The sequence below is a fragment of the Delphinus delphis genome, chromosome 16, assembly GCF_949987515.2.
Source record: "Delphinus delphis chromosome 16, mDelDel1.2, whole genome shotgun sequence".
Classification (NCBI taxonomy): domain Eukaryota; kingdom Metazoa; phylum Chordata; class Mammalia; order Artiodactyla; family Delphinidae; genus Delphinus; species Delphinus delphis.
In genome coordinates, this window is record NC_082698.1 from 8,370,223 (window position 1) to 8,389,192 (window position 18,970).

Sequence of the window (18,970 nt, forward strand, 5' to 3'; positions counted from 1 at the left end):
CAGAACTTTATTTCTCATAGTTCTGGAGGCTGGGAAGTCCAAGATCAAGGCACCTGCAGATTCAGTGTCTAGTGAGAGCCTGCTTCTCTGGTTCATAGATGCTGTCTTCTTGCTGTGTCCCTCAGTGCCTGAGGGACAAGGGAGCTCCCAGGGCCTCTTTCATAAAGGCACTAATCCCATTCATGAGGGCTCCACCCTCATGACCTCCTAACACCATCAGACTGAGGATTAGGTCTCAACATATGAATTCTGGGGGGACACGCACATGCAGTGTGTGGCAGGTCCCTAGCACAGGGCCCAACACACTGCAGCAGTCAACGAATATGGGACTTCTTCCCTTCTGAGGCCCTTCCTGCTCTCTCTCTGGGGTTTGAGCAGCAATTAGTCATCTAGCAAAGCCTAAGGAACTGGGTCAAAAGTGGCAAAGGTTGCCTGGTATTTAGGAGGGTGGGGGCCATGCCAGTCGATCCCTGGTCAGGTGTGTATGGGAGGGGTGACTGCTGGGGGGCCTGGGTAGTAAAGAAATGGTCCCAAAGGATGAACACCTAACCCTAGGAGGCTGTGTGACAGTCAGGAGTGTCTGGGGCAGTGGGAGCAGGAGAGAAAAGGAGGTACAAAATAGGAAGATATATAGAAAGATAAAAAGAAATGTAAACTTACGTCCCACCATGAAATTATAAAACCACCATTTCCGACAATTAACTTGTGCCTAATAAAAATTTTTTCACACCAGGTCAACAAAGTGTGGATGAGATTTTATAACAGGAATTTTATAATTCTCTCATAAAAATTTATTACAACATTTGTTATGTAGTCACTAAACACAAGCCATTGTAAACAGAGCAGGCGACATTGGCCTTGGATTCATCAGTCCTGAGTCCCATTGCAATAGTAAACAGCTGTAGGCAAGTGTATCACACGAAAGGTAACAGTGCCACATGGGGAGGGCTTCTGGTAATGTGTGTGTGTGTGTGTGTGTGTGTTTTAATAGAGCTGTACTTCTGTTTAATAAGTTAGGAGAAAATAAAGTAAAAACTACCATGTAAACAAACACCAGAGGATGGTAACATTTTGCTTCATCTGTTTTATGCTTAGTACGCAGCTGTTGGTGAACATTCGCCCATAAGGACACACAGAGGGAAGCAGAGTCATAGGGGCCACAGTGACAGGTGCATTTGCTCCAACACAAAGTCACAGATGTCCCACCCATTTTCCTATAGGTCTGACTTTAGGAACAGAACATTGTACAGGAGCCAGGCATTTGCAGATCCCTCTGTCCCCCGGGAATGAAATATCTTTAGTTTTTCTAAATCTCGGCTTCCAAAAGTATTTTTGAAGTATCCAAATATAAAATACATTTCCACGTGGAATGCTGAACTAGCTGGCACATGCCTTAGGGTTCCTCAGTGCAGACTCCCTTCTATTCTCTGGATGTCCAAGCTATGGACGGTGTAAGTAAGTCCCCGCAGCCCACTTTGCACAAACTCCCCAAATAATGAGATCTGTGAAAACTGAAGGAATGCAAAGAATTAAACTTGCGTGCACTCATTACTTGGAGCTTCTGGCGTTCAAAGGGTAGCATCTAACCGGTCTCACCTCAGGGAGGTGGTGGTTCTCCCATTGGACACAGGGCCGGATGAAGCTCTGTGTGGGAGATGGCCGTGCTCCACTAGGGAGGATGGATAAGGGTGGCTGAAATTGTCTGCTGGCATCCGCTCAACACACCACCATAGCAGAGGGACAGATTTATGTCTTCCAAGGAGCTGCCTCACTACAATGGACGTGCACATCCAAATGGCAAAGGTTTGAACTCCTTCTCCCGAGCTATAGCCTAAGAATATAAAGACTAGCCTGTCCCTGTGTTTATAAAAATGTCCCATGTGGTAAGGAGGGTAAGGCAAGACACCTCTTTTATTTGTCATTGGACTTTCAAGGTTCCCCCTGGGGAAATCCTGATGGGGTTGGTGAGACACCGTACTTCTTAAATGTCCCTCAAATGTTCCAGAAGAGATTATGTTTACAAACTTGCTATAAAACAGGATTGTTGAGGTTTGGAATGATTTCAACTTACGAGGGGACTTGGCATTCAAATACACCATGGGGTTTGGTTACTAATAATTCAAGCAGAGATTTGGTATTAAATGGCTTGAACGCCGGGCCATGGTGGACAGAGCCCTTGGGGGCTGGGTGTTTGGTATTTTTGCCAGGCAGGAGCTGTCTCTCTGATCTGGTCATTGGGAAATTGACCGGCTCAGGTCAACCAATCAGTTGTGTGCCATTGTGATGGCGTCTGATGCTCCCCAAACACATTTCCTATGAGTAGTCTGGGGTATTGCTGGGGCTTTGATGACTCTAATCTGACTCTCAAAATTCCCAGTGGGATTCCTGTCTCCAAATACAGATTTCAGACTCTTCAAACCGTGAACTTAAGTTCTATTTAACACGTGCAACCACTCTTCCACAAGCTTTCACAAGCAAGCATCCCTCCGGGGCCCTCTGAGCGCCAGGCTCCCTTTTCTCTAACACAGTGTCTGAGCCAGTGAGTGCTGCCACCCTGCCAACACCCAACACATCTCGTGCTTACCAGCCAGAGCCCCACAGAGAGGAAGGAGGCTGTTTTGCAAAGGCCTTCAGAGGTAGAGTGGGCAGCTTCTCCCCTTCCACCAGAGTCTCGTGAAAACAGGTTTTAAAAATTTCATGGCATGATCAGTTTTGTCCCTCTGGGGACAAAATGACTCAGCCCTTGATTAAGCTGGAGACTGAACTGTTTGGCATGTTAGGGAACCATAGAAGACGACTGAAACCTAGATATTTAGAAAGAGCCAGTTTTCCATAGAGCTTATCCAGGTGTCTAAGACCATTTTTCCTCAGGGAGGACACTTTGAAGTCCACCTGCCACAGTCACCTGGGCCCTGATGTCTGAAAATGCAGAATCCTAGGCCTTGCCAGACCTCCTTAGACGGATCTCCAGGGAAGGGGCTCAGGAATCTGAGTTTTAAACAACATCTCTTGGTGATTCTTGTAGATAGTAAAGTTCAGGAGCCAGTGGCTTCATTGCAGACGCTGTTGACCTTCCAGAAAGGTGGTGGGAGCCTCAGATATATCCAGGACTTCTCTCTCGCCTGTGGTGCAAGTGCTCCAGAGGATACGAGCAGATGTGAGGAATTTCTGGCACCTGATAAAATAACCTCGTTGAAATCATAGGCAAATTAGTCGATGCTGAATTTGGGTAAATTCTAAAAATGCACAGCCTGCGGTCCCCCCGAGGGTCACACTGCAGCCCTGCAAAGGCGTCAGCTACCTGCACCAAAGTATGTAAAAGGACAGCAACCAGGACCTGGACTCGGCCTGTTCTTTCCATCTTCTCTCAGAAAGAAGGGCATCCTGAAAAAGAAAACTAGCTTCACAAACATGAGGAGAGAGGTTTATTGCTCACGGTGGCAGAAGTCCGAGCTGAGTCCTAGAAGGAATGTACAGTTGGTGTGAGATGAGTCAAGGCAACTTCCCGTCCCCCCCCCCCCCCAGCCAACTTCATGGTAGAAATAGGCAGGCTCTTAGGGAAGCATCTTTGGGAGGTCAGCGGACCATGAGACACACAAACCCCAAATGCTACAACACTTTTCCCTCAGTGGCTCCCAGGGCCCTGAAATCCCCTCTAAGAAGCAGCATAAAGAAAAGCTAGAGTTGCAGAGTGACTGCAAAAGCCAACACAGATGGGGTTGAAACCTACAAGTTCAGATCACGTAGGGCTAGAAACTGAGCCCCGGATGTGGGTTTAGGAATTTGAGAGCCTCTCCATGGAGGCTTTATTTTCCATCTCCTTAAATTGCTCTCACACCGAGCCCAGCTGTCTACCCAAGTTCGGGCCTTCAACATCAAGCCTTATTCTAGACTGACGTCAAGGAAGTTATCCCAGGCCCTTGACATAGACGCTGATCTGGACATTTCTAAGTGTTCTACCTGAGAAATCCACATTACCATGTTACGTTTGATAAATTACCAAATGAGGTAGATAATTCTCTTGGGAATAAAGGAGCTGGGGAGAATTTTATGGACTGTATATAAACATTTAGCTAAAGGTAATTCTAGCAGAGTTGGTTGACGCTGATGGCCAATGCAACGATTTTCTTCTCACTTCTCCTAGGGTTTTGATGCCTGTGTTCAAATAATAATGAAAATACCCAGCCGACTGGCATATCTGGGGTGTTGTCACCATGATGCCAATACAACTGGTTTTATTGTTTTTTTGGCAGTCCTAAGGTTCAGTGTAATTTATGAAATGCATCTTTGCAAGACATGTGGCACTGTAGGTGACAGATCTTATTTTTTCACTAAAGAAGAGGTGAAAGGGATAGAGTTGCTTCCGGGAGTATAACTTGTTGCCTCCACAGAGGGAGCAAGAAGAGATGACAGTTATTCCTCCAACCTGACATGGATGAAAATGTATTTGTTTATTTGAACTTGACTGTCAATTGACCTCATCCACTGGGCCGCTACGCCTCTGCTGCCCAAGGAGTGTTTGCGTGAAAGGGAGATGGTCAGACTCAATTGTGCTTACTTTCCTGGCTCTGTGCTTGTCCTCGACCTCATTGGTTCTTTTGATGTTGGGACAATGAAGGGTGAACAGCTGCCTGACGCTAGGAAGGAGCCACAGAAAAGAATGTCTTTGTGATTCAAACTTGAGTGGCCAGATGTGCTCTGAATCCGAGCAGTTCTGTTTCAGTAACACACAAAGTCCTGTCTGGGCAGTGATGTGCTGGGAGCTGTTTAGCAATGAGCTCTCAGTGGAGAAAAAGGCCCGATTTGTAGCCTTTACTGACTTTCTTGGTATAAATATGCCCATCACAGCTGACTTCAAGCTACCAAGCTTATGTCCCAGAACACAGAATTGGGAAGGGGTGTGTGTGCCATGGGCTCCTCCAAGCAGGTGTGAGCACACCTCCAGCTGCAACGGGAAGGTGGCAAGGCTTCAAAGGCTATGTCTGTCTCCATGCAAGCTTAGAAACTAGACAAGAGTAGGCCAGGCTCAGTGATTCGTTTTCTAAATGAGGAGCTAAAGTTAATAAGACGCCATCTTTTCAAACACGCACACACTTCGTTTTTCAACACTGGGGCCACCTGGCAGTGAAAAGCTTCAGGTTCTTCCTGGTTGGTCCCTATTGAAATGGGTCCTCCCTTCTATGTTTCCAAAGTTAGGCTTTGCAGAGCAGGAAGGAGAGAATGAGCCCTTGTGCTCCCATCCTTTCCACCCTGGAGGAATCACACAGAGTGGAGGATAGAGAAAGAACTGCTCTTAGCATTCACACAATATTTGAAATGGTAAAAAAAATAAAAATAAAAAGATGGATGGGCAGAAAGCATTTAATTTAATTCAAGGTCCACTCACCTTGGTTTTTATTAAATCAAGACGGGGGCTGCTCATGAATTGGCATATGTTTTAGAGTTACGGTTTTCAATAAAAATTTCACTCTCCCATCATGGGCACAGGGCACTTTCTGGATCACCTTGGGAAGCCTCTACTGTGTGTTGATGACTTACAGAAACTAGGATATTGAACCTTTAGGATAATGGAATCCAGTGCCTTAAAATCAAGACTAAAACCCTGCTCAGGTCAGTTCTTGTCCAATCACCTAAGAGAACACGCTGGACAAGATGTGTGAGACAAGGTGAAACGCTTCCTGCAAATTCAGGTCACAAACCGGCGTGGGGGACCTGCCAGACACTGTCCTCCTGCCTCTCCTTTGCTCCAACAGTTATGACATGTGAATCAGAAGAAGGTGACTTCGGGTCAGACTTCAAAGAACATTATTACATGTAGTAATAACTGCTTATTTAAACCAGTTTCATGCTAAGATTGTCTACACACACAAATGTTAGCTTTGGGGCGGAGGGGGAGGGAAGAGAGGGATAAAAGTTGAATCCAATATAGCCATTTCTAAGACAACTTGTCAGCAAGAGTTGGGCAATACTAGTCGGCAAACATTTTCCCCTTGGACGTGGGGGCCCAAGGGTCCCAGCCGAGCACAAGTCAGTGAGTTCCAGCTGAACGATATTTGGGTTAAGGCAGCCACCACGACATGTGGAGAAGGGTGGCCATGCCAGATGTGAGGCTAAAGGGCCACTGCCAGCCTCACTCTCAGCGTGACTGATGCCCCACGGGGGTCACCACTTTTCTTCAGCATGGAGCCCAGCGTCCAGGGCTTAGTGAGCAGGTGGACACCATGCTTCCCCACCTGCCACCAGCACTGTGTGTCCTTGATCATGACCGGACGGGGTGTGACTCCTGGGGAGTCTCTGGTGACTCTAGGAGCTCAAAGGAGCTTCTCCAAGAGAAAAGCCAGCGCACAGCATGTCCCTTGGTCATCCTTTGGTGATAAACAGGGACAGTTCAACATCTGCCCTCGAGGAAGCAGGAAGCAGGCTTCGGAGCCCCTCCCCCCAGACAGGGAACCGGAATCCCTGGGCTCGCCGGATGGTGGCGGCCGGTGGAGTCCGCCCAGGCGCCCCAAGCCCTCCCGCCCCCTCTTCTCACCAGCCGTCTCATTCCAAGCTCTCCAGCAGCAGCAGCAGCGTCCTTCACTCAGAGGCCGGAAGAATGTTCTGGCTGTGGGAGTCCCGGGTGAGGCCGGAGGAGCGGAGGGAACGCCTGTGGAGGACCCTGTTCAGAATCTCCTTGCAGCTCTTGCGGTACTGGTGTCGCAGCAAGGAGTACACGAACGGGTCAGATGCGGCCTTGCTGTAGGCCAAGCACTTGGACAGCACCCCCCAGTGGGAGCTGATGGGCACCGCGGAGGACAGCTCCACCAGCCTGCGGACAGAGACGGGGAGGGCGTTCGTTACGAGAGCGCAGCTGGGCGCATCCCAGGCTCCAGCCTGAGCCCCTGACCCCAGCTTCCCGGCCACGCTTCAGTTTCTCTGAGGCTTCCTCCTCCCGCGACAAGGACAACAGCAATTTACAACCACAACTATGGTGGCCGTTCTCCAGGCGCTTCTTTTAGTCCAGGTACTGGGCTAAGGACGCACTTTACACGTGATTTCGTGGAACCCTGGAAGATTAGACATCTCCAGTTTACATGTGAGGAAATAGACGTCCAAGGAGGTTAAGTACTGATAGTTTGCCAGTAAACTGTAAAGGCAGGGATTTGAACCCAGGCACCCAAGCTGATCTAAGAATTGCACTAATAGCTAATTGCACCCTGGCCATTTGCTCCGGCTGTGCAGCTGACCTGCTGTGTGACCCTGGGCAAGTTGTTTCCCTTCTTGGGGCCTGGGTGTTTTCTACGAAAAAGGGGGAGTTGAATAAGGTCACGTCTATGATCATTGTAACTGGGACAGACTGATTCTTGGCTTCAGATCCTAGCTCCGCCGTCCACGGGAGCTTGCCTGGGAGGAAGGGCTGAGATTAATTTTGCAAATATTCATCAAAGCTCAAAGTATGTCTTGCATCAGGAAAGAATCTGCTGGTGGGAAAAGCTTCTTCCCAGGGTTGGGATTCTGGTGGCCCCTGGCTATAGCAGCAGTCAGAGTACCCTAAAGTGACCCTCATTCTTTGGAAGAAGGTGAGGGAAGAGGCAGCTCCTGTGTCAAAGGGGCACAGTTCTGAGAGTCCTCCAGGTATCCATCGAACAGCTCCATTCAGTGGTGCTCAGGCCAGGCTGTGAGGTAGTAAAAGCCCTCCTCTGTGTAAACGGAATTCTCCCAAATCAAGCCATTTATTCTTTTCTCCCAAGTGTGTCCAGCACCCCTGGCCATATTTAGATGTTACCCAGCATTAATATAAGGTAGAAAGGGCCACAGAGCTGAGAGAGAACTTAGAGATTATAAATTACCCACCCACTGTCAAATGAGGAAATCGAGGCCCAGACAGAGGAGGGGCTTGCCCAACATCACCGAGCAATCCAGCCTCTGTGCTCAGACTGGGAGCTAGCACCTGTGTTCTACCTGGCGGGGGGAGGGCATGGAGGTCAGCAAGATGGAAGGCAGCGGTGGCTCTCAGCTTGGAGGGCTGCCCAGGTGAGACCCCAGGTCCGGAAAGGACTGAGCTTGGGCTGTGACTCCGGGCTGCCAACTTCAGTGATTTTCCTGAAGGCTTCTTTGGGCTTCTTTGGGCTGAGGTTGTGAGGACGAGCCCGGGAGAGGAAGGAGGAGGAAGCTGGTGGGATGAGATCCCCCACTGCAATGACCCCCTTTTCGAATAGATCCTTAATGAATCCATTCTGAGGCCCTTCTATTAGGCGTCCCATTTCCAGCACCACTATCCACTCTTGCCCACCGACGCCGAGGGGGTAATGCCACCATGGTTTTGCTCCTGTCCTTGGGAGCCCGAATGGGGAAATGGAGCTGTTGGCATTTGAGAAATCTGTACTTTTAAGAAATCTACTTTGGGAAGTGATGAATTTAAGGGAACAAAACCCCCCGAGTTTAGAATTCACACCTAATAATAACAATGAAACAGCTGAATACCAACGCGTTGTTGCTATGGGATGCCAAACTGCTTTTCCAGAATGTCTCGTCTTCCATATGTTGCTAGATTCGGGCTGAGCATTTTGGCTCTCCCAGGAGGATTTATCGAGTCAAATATCATCAAACCATCCAGCAAGATCAACATGATTATTTGCAGGTTCTGCAGATTTCACAGAGTAAAACTATTTGGGACAATTTAAAATTTCACCATTTAGATAATTAAGAGGTAACATCGGTTGCCTTTGCTTCTCAGAGATTTTATGTAAGATCTGAACTTGCCTGGCTCAGTAATAATAATTCCCAGTTAAGTATCTCCTGTGGGCCAGATACGTGATGTGCACAATCTCTAACCTTACAATTATTCTCTGCAGAATGGGCATCGTTAGTCCCATTTTACAGATGAAGAAATCAAGGCTCAGAGAGATTGAGCAGCAAGCCGGCTTCTCCTCCACGGGGAAACCCAGTTCCATCGAACTGCAGCCCATGTTTTGTCTAGGTGCCACGATGGGATTCAAATCTCCACATTGCAGATGGGACAGGATGCGTTCTGAGGTCCCTTCCAACCCCAAGAATCCCCCTTCCATGAAGTGGTTATGGGCTACCCAGCACTTCTGTCACTTGCCCCGTCCACAGTGTACACGACTTCTGCTTTGAAAAGCCCGCATCTGGCCTCCATCAAGGCCTCCAGGCAAAGAGATGCTTTGGATCAGTCTGGGCCTGGGCACTGCTCCCGTGTGGCCCCCGGGCCAGGCTGAAGCTAGGCTGGCATGCTAGCTAGAGCAGGCTAGCATGCTCCCTTCTGCCACCGGATGTGGCTGGCCGACCCGCTTTTTTATTTTCCTGGGCACGTGGACCCCTCTGCCATGTGCCTGCTGTGGCCGGCTTTGCTCTGTTCCAGCTCTGACAGTTCCAAGTCCCCACTTGTTTAAGGGGACTGGGCAGGGGCAGGGACTTCCGTATTGCTACAACTGCTTCTTTCTAATGCTAGATCTGGGCAGGGAATGATCATCTGGGCCCCTCCAGATGACCTTTTAGAAAGGGAACACTGCAGCCCAACTTCTCATGCCAGAGCCAGCTCTGCTCATCTCCTCCAAACACCCTCCCCTCCAGGAAAGGGACCTTATTATTCTGATCAGTCAGTTTCTACGGGAGCAGGGTCACCGTGTGCTGCTAGGTGCCTGCCATGCTCTGCCTCTTCTCTCTCTGCTACGAACCATGGTGGGTTATTGAACTCCCGTCTCCTGCCCCTGCCCCCAGCTCTGCCCCAAGAGCCCTGCGTTTAGGGGTTATTGGGCTCAGGTGTTAAGAAAGTGGGACTTTGTTTCCTTTCGCTATAGCTCCCTGTTGTAGGTTGAACTATGTCTCCCCAAATTCATGTGTTGGGGTCCTAACCCCCAGCACCTCAGAGTGTGATCTTATTTGGAAATAGGGTAGTTGCAGATGTAATTAGTTAAGGTGAGGTCCTAATGGAGAACGGTGGGCCCCTAACCCAATGTGACCGTGCCCTTACAAAAGGGGGGAGTTTGGACACAGATGCACGCCAAGAGAACGCCACAAAAGGATGACGGCAGAGATGGGGTGATGCTTCTAGAAGCCAAGGAACACTAAAGATTGCAAGTTCACCATCAGAAACTCAGGGGGAGCCCTGGAACACACTTTCCCTCACAGGCTCAGAAGGAACCACCCTGCCAACACCTTGATCTTGGACTTCCAGCCTCCAGAACTGAGGCCATACATTTCTATTGTTTAAGCCACTTAGTGGAAGCTAGTTACAGCGGCAGTGCTGGGAAACAGATCCACATCCGCTAAGGAACCCCGTGGGGATGCAGGGGGTTGTTAGGCAGGATCCGGTTGTTTGTGGGTCCCTGGTCATAACACCAACATAGCACCAAGCCCCATGGAGTTCCTGGAGCCCGTGAGCACTAAGGGTAGTCCCTGGGGTCTGCAGAGGTAGCAGCCCCCGGAGCAGGGCACTGCCCCCTCCCTGCCCTCCGGGAAGCAGAGTTTTTCCCGCAACCAGCACTCCCTGCCCCCTGCCCCCACCTTCCATTAAGCACCAAGGTGACTTTCCATGCACCGCCTGAGGTATGTGCTGGAGAAACCTCAGGCATCAGGCTCCGTTCAGGGGGAAACGTTTATGCTTCCACGCTCACAGTGCACACATGCCTGCCCCAGACAGCCTGACACAGCTCCCGCGAGGATCCCCTGGGCTGAGAGGTCAGGCGGAGGGTTGATGGGGGGAGGACAAGGGCAGGGGAAGCCAGGGCAGGAGTCTGCTTTCTCAAGCATCTCAGGTGACTCTGACGCAGGTGGTTCAGAGACGCGCTGTGAGCACCTGGGGACGTCTGGTCAGAGCCTGGCTGGGGTGGGAGGTGTGAAATGCTGCAGGGTGTGGCCTGGGACCACATCGGAAGCAGAGCACAGAGATGGGTATTTTTCTGACTCAGGGTGACACAGAACAGATACCCATCCTCTCCCGCCACCCCAAGTCCTATGTGTCTGCCCCCCCTCTGCACCCCGTAGCCCTGTATTTGTTCGGGGGGACTCCTCCAAGGAGCCATGTCCTTTCTCTTAGCACAGGGCCCTCTGATCTGGGTCACGGGAAGTCTCTGTGCTGGCTGTCACAGCAGAGGGCTGACAGGCCAGGAAGCCGGCCCCCTGGCCCTTCACCCACAGTGACCTCTCACCCGCCCCTGCCGGCCTGACCCTCCTGGTCCCGGGAGGAAGATGGGGTACTCTTGCCAGAACTCTCAGGCATTCTCGGACCCCCCAGAGAAACCAATGTCTCAATTCTGCTCGACAATGGACTCTCCAAAGAAACTAAATTCTGGGGATGACAACAAGACCCGTAATACCAGTAGCCCCAGACCCAGCTCCTCCTCTGTGTCCCCAGAGGCTCAGGGCTTTGGCAGCCACTTGACAAACATTGTCTCAAGCACCTCCCACCCGCCCCCTTCGACGGTGTTGCTTGTGCTTCACACTACAGAGGAGGAACCCAGGCAAAGTGACGGGCCAAGGCCACATGGCCTGGACGTAGAAGAGCCAGGATTTGAACCCTGGACTGTGGGCACCAGAGACCACAGGCCCTCCTGGTGCCAGGCTGCCCCTCCCAGCTCCTTGACTCGGTTCCAGGGGGCAGTCAAGGCCTTTACTGTCAACCTTGAATTTAAAGAGGTAAATCCACACCCGCTCTTTACAGCTCCTGTGCGTCCATCATCTCTCCCCGCTGCCACACACACACACGCACACGCACACGCACACACGCACACACACACACACACAGATGCTGTGCACCAAATGCAACGTGGGCCACAGAATAGCTTTTGGGAAGCAAGCCCAATGTCTTCCCAAGAAGACTTCTGGAGAATCCGGTCTGCATATTTGAAGAGCTATAAGTAATAAGCTGGAGTTTTAAATGTTCATGAGACATTAGCAGGGAAAAGGCATTTTATTAATAGAATATTAACACCAGACAGCCACCTGCATATTAAACCTCGCTGACATAATTCTGTGACTCGGAAAAGCCACAATAATGGTGCTGTCTGATCCACAAATGCCTCAAAGCCCCACTCCGATGATCTGGGACAACCGTAATTATTTGTAAGCCTGAACCGCTGCGGAGATAATAGTCTCACACATGCTTCTAGACGTGTACGTTTTAATTCAGAAAAACGTAATTAGAGCTTTTGGAAGCGAATGTCTTGCAAGTCCTCAGACCATGCTCAGACACTCTGGAAAGAGCCCGATGTGACCCGCTAAGGCTTTGAGGACCTGGGAACCGGTGTGAGTGTGTGAACAGAAGGTAGTGACTCCTATTAAGAGCGAGGGTGGAGGTTGCCAAAGTGTCCCTCTGTCATCTGACGGGCCACAAAGTGCAGGTGCAAGGGGCTCTTCGGCTGGTTGGTGCAGCTGGGGACTGTCTTTCTGAGAGGTGTTGGCTTCACAGTCAGCGTTAGTCCACCGAGTCTGACGATGGCTCTGAGCCCCACTCCAGGTCCACACAAGTTGCTGTCAGCCAGGTGGGAGGTCAGAGGTGACTCCACGCGAACCCACCGCTGCTTCTGGTGAAACAACTCACTCACCTACCTGCCTTTACCCCCAGGAGGCTGGATACTATGTCTGGGTTCCTGCCAAGATGCCTGGGAATAGGAAGTTGGATCAAAAGCCTGCAGATAAGCATTTCTACATTTTCAGTGCCGGGTCCCCAGGCTTCGGAGATGTAACGTGCCCACAGGGCTAAATTATCGCCAACAGACCTGGCACTGACCTTTAACCCTTGGCTCTGCCAGTTACTACTCCTGTGGCCTTGGGCCACTCATCTCACCTCGCTGACCCTCAGTAAGATGAGGACTCTAGCACTCGCCTTGCAGGACAGCTGTACTAGGCACAATCGGGTATGTACTGGTACCTCCTGGGTACATTACAAGTGTCGAATGAGTGATAGGTATGGTTATAAAGACTCCACGTTCTCCAGTAAGGGAAGCCTGAGAATCTACTGGAAGACTTGAATGGTTCTTGACCCAAGAATGCTGCTTCCCAGTCTGAGAAAGTTATCAGGCAGATGTGAATAGACTGGGAATAAAGAGAAGGGCCCTCCTCCCTGCCAGCCGGACCTTCCTGATCAACTTAGAGGGACGGCAGGTGTCGCAGCACAAGCCCCTTCTCTCTCTCGACATTCTGATTCTGCCAGCTCCCAGCATTCCCCACGGTTGGCCTGAGGTGAGCCCACATGCTTGTGTACGTCTCCACCTATAAGGCTCCAATGGGGGGAGTAGCAAGGCGGGCTGCTTGGATAGAGGTTGTCCCTGGGGAGTCTCGGGAAATAGCGGTTTCTGCACTGACAGCTCAGTGAGGGGTTTAAGTGACACCTGAACACCTTGACCTTATCATCTCAGAAGCTGCAGCTTCCTGGTTCTGAGGGGGTCACGGCACAAAGTGCCCTCCTATATCCTCTGGGAGGGAACCCCCATGCCCTCAGAGAAGCAGAACAGTGCAGGGCAAGGGGCCCCACGCGTGGGCTTTGGCTCCAGGCAGACCCGGGCTGGAACCCTGGCTGAGTCACTCACTGGATTGGCTTCAGAATCCCTATGGACACTGCGCTGGCTTTGCCCCAGGCAGTGGATCCCAGGTGGCCTGCAATCAGCTCGCCCTCCCGGGATGAGACACTGCTAAGGAAACTTCCACTTCCATAACCCACAGCTCTAGGTTCTCCATAAGGAATCAATTCCTCCAAGACGTTAAATTCTCAACTACATTTCCAGAGCAGAGTCTGATTTCAGCTTCTTCTGAGACTGGGGTGATTTTGTCTGCACTCGGAAACCAGCTTGAGAACAGCAGGAGAATCAGCTGCTGCCCAGAGTGTGCACGGTCCCGACTCCAGTGCTGGCGACAGTAGGATATACCAGGGTGAATGCCTTGCGTGGGTTGTTTTATGGGTTCCTTACTAGATGCTGATTTCCCCCCACAATCACTGTGTGCTTCTCAGCACGGACTCAGCGTAAGATGGGCGAGTTTGGGTCAGGCTCCTTGGAGGTGGGTGTCAGAGCAAATCCTGCCTCACCCCCATCCAAGCCCACCCCGTTTGGCAGTTTTTCTGCCCTGGTGGTGGAAGTGTAGCTCTGGTGTGATCCTGGCCATGCCCAGCACACACCTGGAGCCCAGGGGGCTCCCCTGCATGCAAAGAGCAAGTTCACAGGTGTCCATCTCCCTGGGGTGTGCCTGGGGGCCCAGCTGCCACAGAGACTAGGCACCTCATCAGAATCTCTTCTCCCCGCGGTCACGGCAGGGGGGGTATGGGGGTGTGGACAGAGGGAGGTGGTCCCAGAGGGGCGTGATTTCAAGAGGATTAAGCACAAGGACCTTCTGCTGCAACACTGTCACCCAGCGTTGGGACCTGATGTCCCCTCATTCAGACCCTCCGAGGACTCCTGCCTCAATGCACCTGACCCCACAGAGGAAGACACTGATTTGGCCACTGCTTAGAAACTCCAACATCGAGCAGGGCGCTGGACAGGGGAGGGAGGGAGGGACTTCTGAGCACTCTTGCAGCGCGGCCGGAAGGGCGATCCTGGGAACCAATGGCTTCCTGGTCAGAAAACGATGATACGGGCAGCTAGAGGTCAAGGGAAAAAAGGAGCTGGGAGCAAGGGCATCGGCACACCTAGACCCCAGATTCCCTGACTACAGGCCAGCCCTGCCCAACAGAAAGAGAAGGTGAGCCACAGGTGGGAAAAGAAACCGTGAAATTAATTTTAATTACAAATCTTATTTAACCCAATATATCCAAGATTTCACCATTTCACTATGGAATCAATATAAAAAGTTTTAATTTTATATATATATATATATATACAGTCTTGCTAAGCCTTGGAAACCCAGTGTGCATGTTACACCTACAGCACATCTCAGGTTGCACAAGCCATGTTCAAGTGCTTCAAAGGGACCTGTGGCTGGTGGCTCCCGTGCAGGGCTCTAGACCTGGCTCATGCTGTCCCTTCTGCTGGGATTGTCCCCGGGCAGAGCCAAGCCCACTTCACTCGCTCCTGCCTCAGAAGCCTGGGACGCTTCCCTATCAGATGCTATGACATGGTATTTGGCGTCCTGGCTGGACGTGGCAGGCCTAGACCAGGGGCTCTCACCCGGGGGTGATTCTGGTCCCCAGGTTGACTAGATTTTCTAGTTGTCAAAACTGGGGAGCAGGAGGGAAGAGGTGCTACTGGCGGGTAGTGGGTAGACGACAGAGATGCTGCTAACATCCTACGACGCACAGGACGGTCTCCCATGGAGAAATGTCAGGAGCGCTGAGGTCTAGCGGGCAGTTCTAGAAGGAAGAATTGATGGCTCTGCTCTGCCTGGGGCAGACCCATGAAGAGACCTGTAGACAGTCCTATGTCCTATGTTTAAAGTGAAATGCAGGCCCCCTGGCTTTCCCCCAGAGAGAGTGGCATGCACAGAAAAGACAGTGACAGACACTCTGGGGTTGTGGTGTCTGGGGAATGGGGGCTGCTCTGGGGAACCCCAGCTCACTGTCTGCAAATTGGGAGGCCCTCTGTTAGTAGAGGACATTCTCCTGGGCTGCAGAAAGCAGGATGGGGGGCCAGGCTTCACCTCAGTATGAGTAGGGACAGGGAAAGACAGGGGGACCTGGGCACATTGAGCCCCTCCTCTCCAGAGCGCGACTCTGGGGGACGCTGAGGCAGGGCGTCCCTTCCATGTCCCTGCCAACTGAGGATGCCGGGGGATGCAAGGGGATGGGCCGTGCGCCCTCTCTTCCATACAGAGGCACGTGCGTGCACACAAGACCCTGCACAGATCCTACTTCCCAGGCTCCACGTCCACCTCCTAAAAGAACATCAAAGTCCTTTTTATTGTCACCTTCCCAAACAGCTAAGCCATTCTGGATACTAATTTGTGTGGGTATTTTCCCCTCCAGTGAGCAAAACTGAGTGGGTGATACTTTTTTTTTTTTTTTTTTTTTTTTTTTTTTTTTTTTGCTGGCTTCAACGTGTGAGGAAAATTCTGTAGCTGGAGCAGGTTGGCTTCTGGAACGTACAGCCCTGAGGCCAGCGCACTGCAACCTTGGCCGGCATAGGGGGTTGGGATTGGGAGAGAACGTGACAAGCTCACACTGCCTGAACTAACAGGGGCAGATCCCTGGAGCCGTGGGACAGGTGGGCCCATGCAGCATGCTCCCTGGTCCCTATGCAGGTGGCACGTGGCACTGGCTCTGCAGGGTGTCCGGGCTGAGGATGCCGAGTTGGGCTTTCCTGCACTCAGTGGGCAGTAAGAACCCAGTCCCTGCAGGGTGCTATCCCCTCTCTTTCCTCTCCTGTCGTCTCCTTTCGGGTCTCCTGCGGTTGGGGACTGAGGGTTAGAATGATGTGATTTGGAGATCAAGTGGGAGAGAGTCTCACTGCCTTTCGGTCCGGAGTCTAATCCAAAAGAATCTGAGGCTGAAGAGAAAAAGTGTGTGCCCTTCTCGCTAAACCTGTCAAGTTCACTCTCATCCCCTGATCCAGCCTCTGGAAGACATGTGGCCAAGCAAGGCTGGCCACGGCGAAAGGCCACGCAGGCCCTGCTTCGCTCTCCAGAGCCCCGTGCCCGCCCCACTTGCCCCAAGCCTGTGTCCCGCTCGCCAAGCTCACCTGGTGATCACGTAGGGTGCGAAGCACACGAGGAAGGTGCCTATGAAGGTGCTGATTTTCTTGGTGGCCCGTTGCCGCCGCCTCCTCTGCTCCTCTAGACAGCGTTCCCGCACACTGCGTGTGAGAGAGGAAAAAGTGGAGTCATGGTCAGGTGAGTCATGGGGGGGGCCTGCCAGGTCACAGCGAGTTACTATTTGTACACGCAGGCAGTGGCCGCGAGTGTAGGAACTTGACCATGGAGCCAGAAAGACCTGAGCTCAAGTCTGAGCTGTAGGCACGTGACCTTGGGCACCTTGTGTGACATCACTAAGCCTCAGGGTCATCATCTGTAAAATGTGGATACTAATATAACAAGACGCCGCAAAGGGCTGCTTTGAGAATTAAATGCATGAAGCAGCTGAAGCGATTAGCACAGCACCCGAGCAAGTGCAAATATAAACTCATTATTAGTACTCATAGCCTTCACTTATCACGTGCTATGGGCCAGCCCGAGTCCACACTCCCTAAGTAATATCTAATTCTTATCTCACCACAGTTGAACCTGCCAGGTGGATTTTACCTGCCCTGTTTTACAATGAAGACCATGAGTACAGTGAGGCCAAATGATTTGCTCAGCTGGTAAGTGGAGGCGGGACTTGAACCCGTGTCCATGTGACTGAAAGCTGGTCCTCTCCAGCTGGGATGGCCTGGACTCTGTGTGCAGTGTGGCCCAGGGCTTCCTTTCCTCCACACCTTCAGCCCTGTTTCTTCCATCCCAAAGCCTCAGCCCTGCCCGGAGCTACAGGTAACGCATTATGAGGTGACTGAAGGAGAAGTCACTTGATTTGTCCAGAGACGAGGCTCGGTGAAGCCACGGGACGGCCAGGTCCCTGGAGAATCGGGGCCACAGCTCTGCGGATGGCCACCTACGCCTCTAACCACACCCTGCTCCTGACTCCACTCTGCTCCGGCCTTTCGAGAACTGACATCTCACGCCACCTGGGAGCAGTGGTTCTTGCAACCGTTTTCCTGCAGCCATGGGGAAATGCACAAGCAACAGCCAGTCTGTCCATTTCCACGGCCAAGGCGCACGCACGTAAAGACGAGCCGGGCCGTAAGGATTCACATGCGCCAGACCATGGGGCCCAACGTGGGCATGTGTTTCTACTGTTTACTTTTCAAATAAATCACATGATTCCAAAACTGGACGGGGAGGAGGACTGTGGACAGAGTTGCCCAGGAGTGACGATAACTTGGCAGAGACAGGCTTGGGCTGCAGTGACCTGGCACCTCAATTAGGTCAGTCTGTTCAACAGAAGCCAGGTCCGTGAGCAGCACGAACGCCAGGGCAGCCTCTCCTTCCTTCCACAAGAACCGTCGTTTTCATACTTAATCGAGACTCTTCTTTATCCGATTCCTGATCACAGAGGGACAATGCTATGTGAGTTTGGACTGAAGCCCCCTGAAATTCTTGCAGGAAGTTTTCTTCCCTTGACTTGTGTCTTTTCAGGAACTTAGACAGTTGGGAACTGGAGTCTGGCCCAGTAAAGACAGATTTCATACTGGCTGAAATGGTCTTACTCATGACTAACATTATGAATTAATTTCTAATAGCTAATATTAATAACTCACATTTCTTGAGTCTTTAATATGTGTCATCTTAGATACTGTGATGGGGGTTCATATGCATTTGTTGCTTGATACTCACATCTCTATAAGCAAAGGACTGATACAATTGTAATCTTCATGTTTTCAGATAAGGAGGGAGATTGAGGCACAGAGGGGTTAAGCAACTGGCTCAGGATCACACAGTGATCTGGTGAGGGGTGGCAGTAGGGTGACCAACTTGTCCCGGATAACCAGCACTGTCCCAGTTTTAGCACTAAAGGTCCTGCAGCCTGGATGGTTTACACAGGACCGTCCTGGTTTTAGAAACAGAAGGGCCTGCGTCTGAGGATCCCCCCTCCATCTCGGGCAACCCAGGATGGCTGGTCTCCCTAAGTGATGGCAGTGGCTGGACCCAGGCCATCTGACTCTGGAGCCTTGAGTGTCATCTGTCAATTCACTGGGGTCATCACACATCCCTGGGGAGGCCCTGGGGCATCACCTCATTCAGAAAATCTGAAAAATACAAGTCGAGGGGCGGGGACAGAGGGGCGACTTTGCCTGAAGCCACACAGCGAGACTCAGTCTGAAGTCTCCTCCCTTTCCATTTGCATCGGGTGTCTGCAGTGTCCTCTCCCAAAGTCCTGTGGCTCTTGTGACATACGCACAATACAGGTGGCGTGGAGAGAAGGCTTAGGTCCCCACCCTGGAGGTCTGTGATCAGTGAGGTGCCCAACTCATCTTGGTTTGCCTGAGACGGTTTTGGTTTTCAAACTCAA

General features: G+C 51.4%; 1 protein-coding gene across 1 annotated transcript in view; it reads right to left on the bottom strand.

The window, feature by feature from the left end:
- Positions 1 to 18,970, bottom strand: part of GPR26 (G protein-coupled receptor 26) — a 27,213-nt gene continuing 8,243 nt past the window's right edge. The window contains exons 2-4 of the mRNA XM_060033524.1: positions 16,608 to 16,721; positions 6,533 to 6,808; positions 1 to 3,175 (exon numbers count right to left, since the gene is read on the bottom strand). Of these exons, the coding sequence (XP_059889507.1) occupies positions 6,577 to 6,808; positions 16,608 to 16,721 (346 nt within the window). The 3' untranslated portion in view covers positions 1 to 3,175; positions 6,533 to 6,576. The remainder of the gene's footprint in view (positions 3,176 to 6,532; positions 6,809 to 16,607; positions 16,722 to 18,970) is intronic.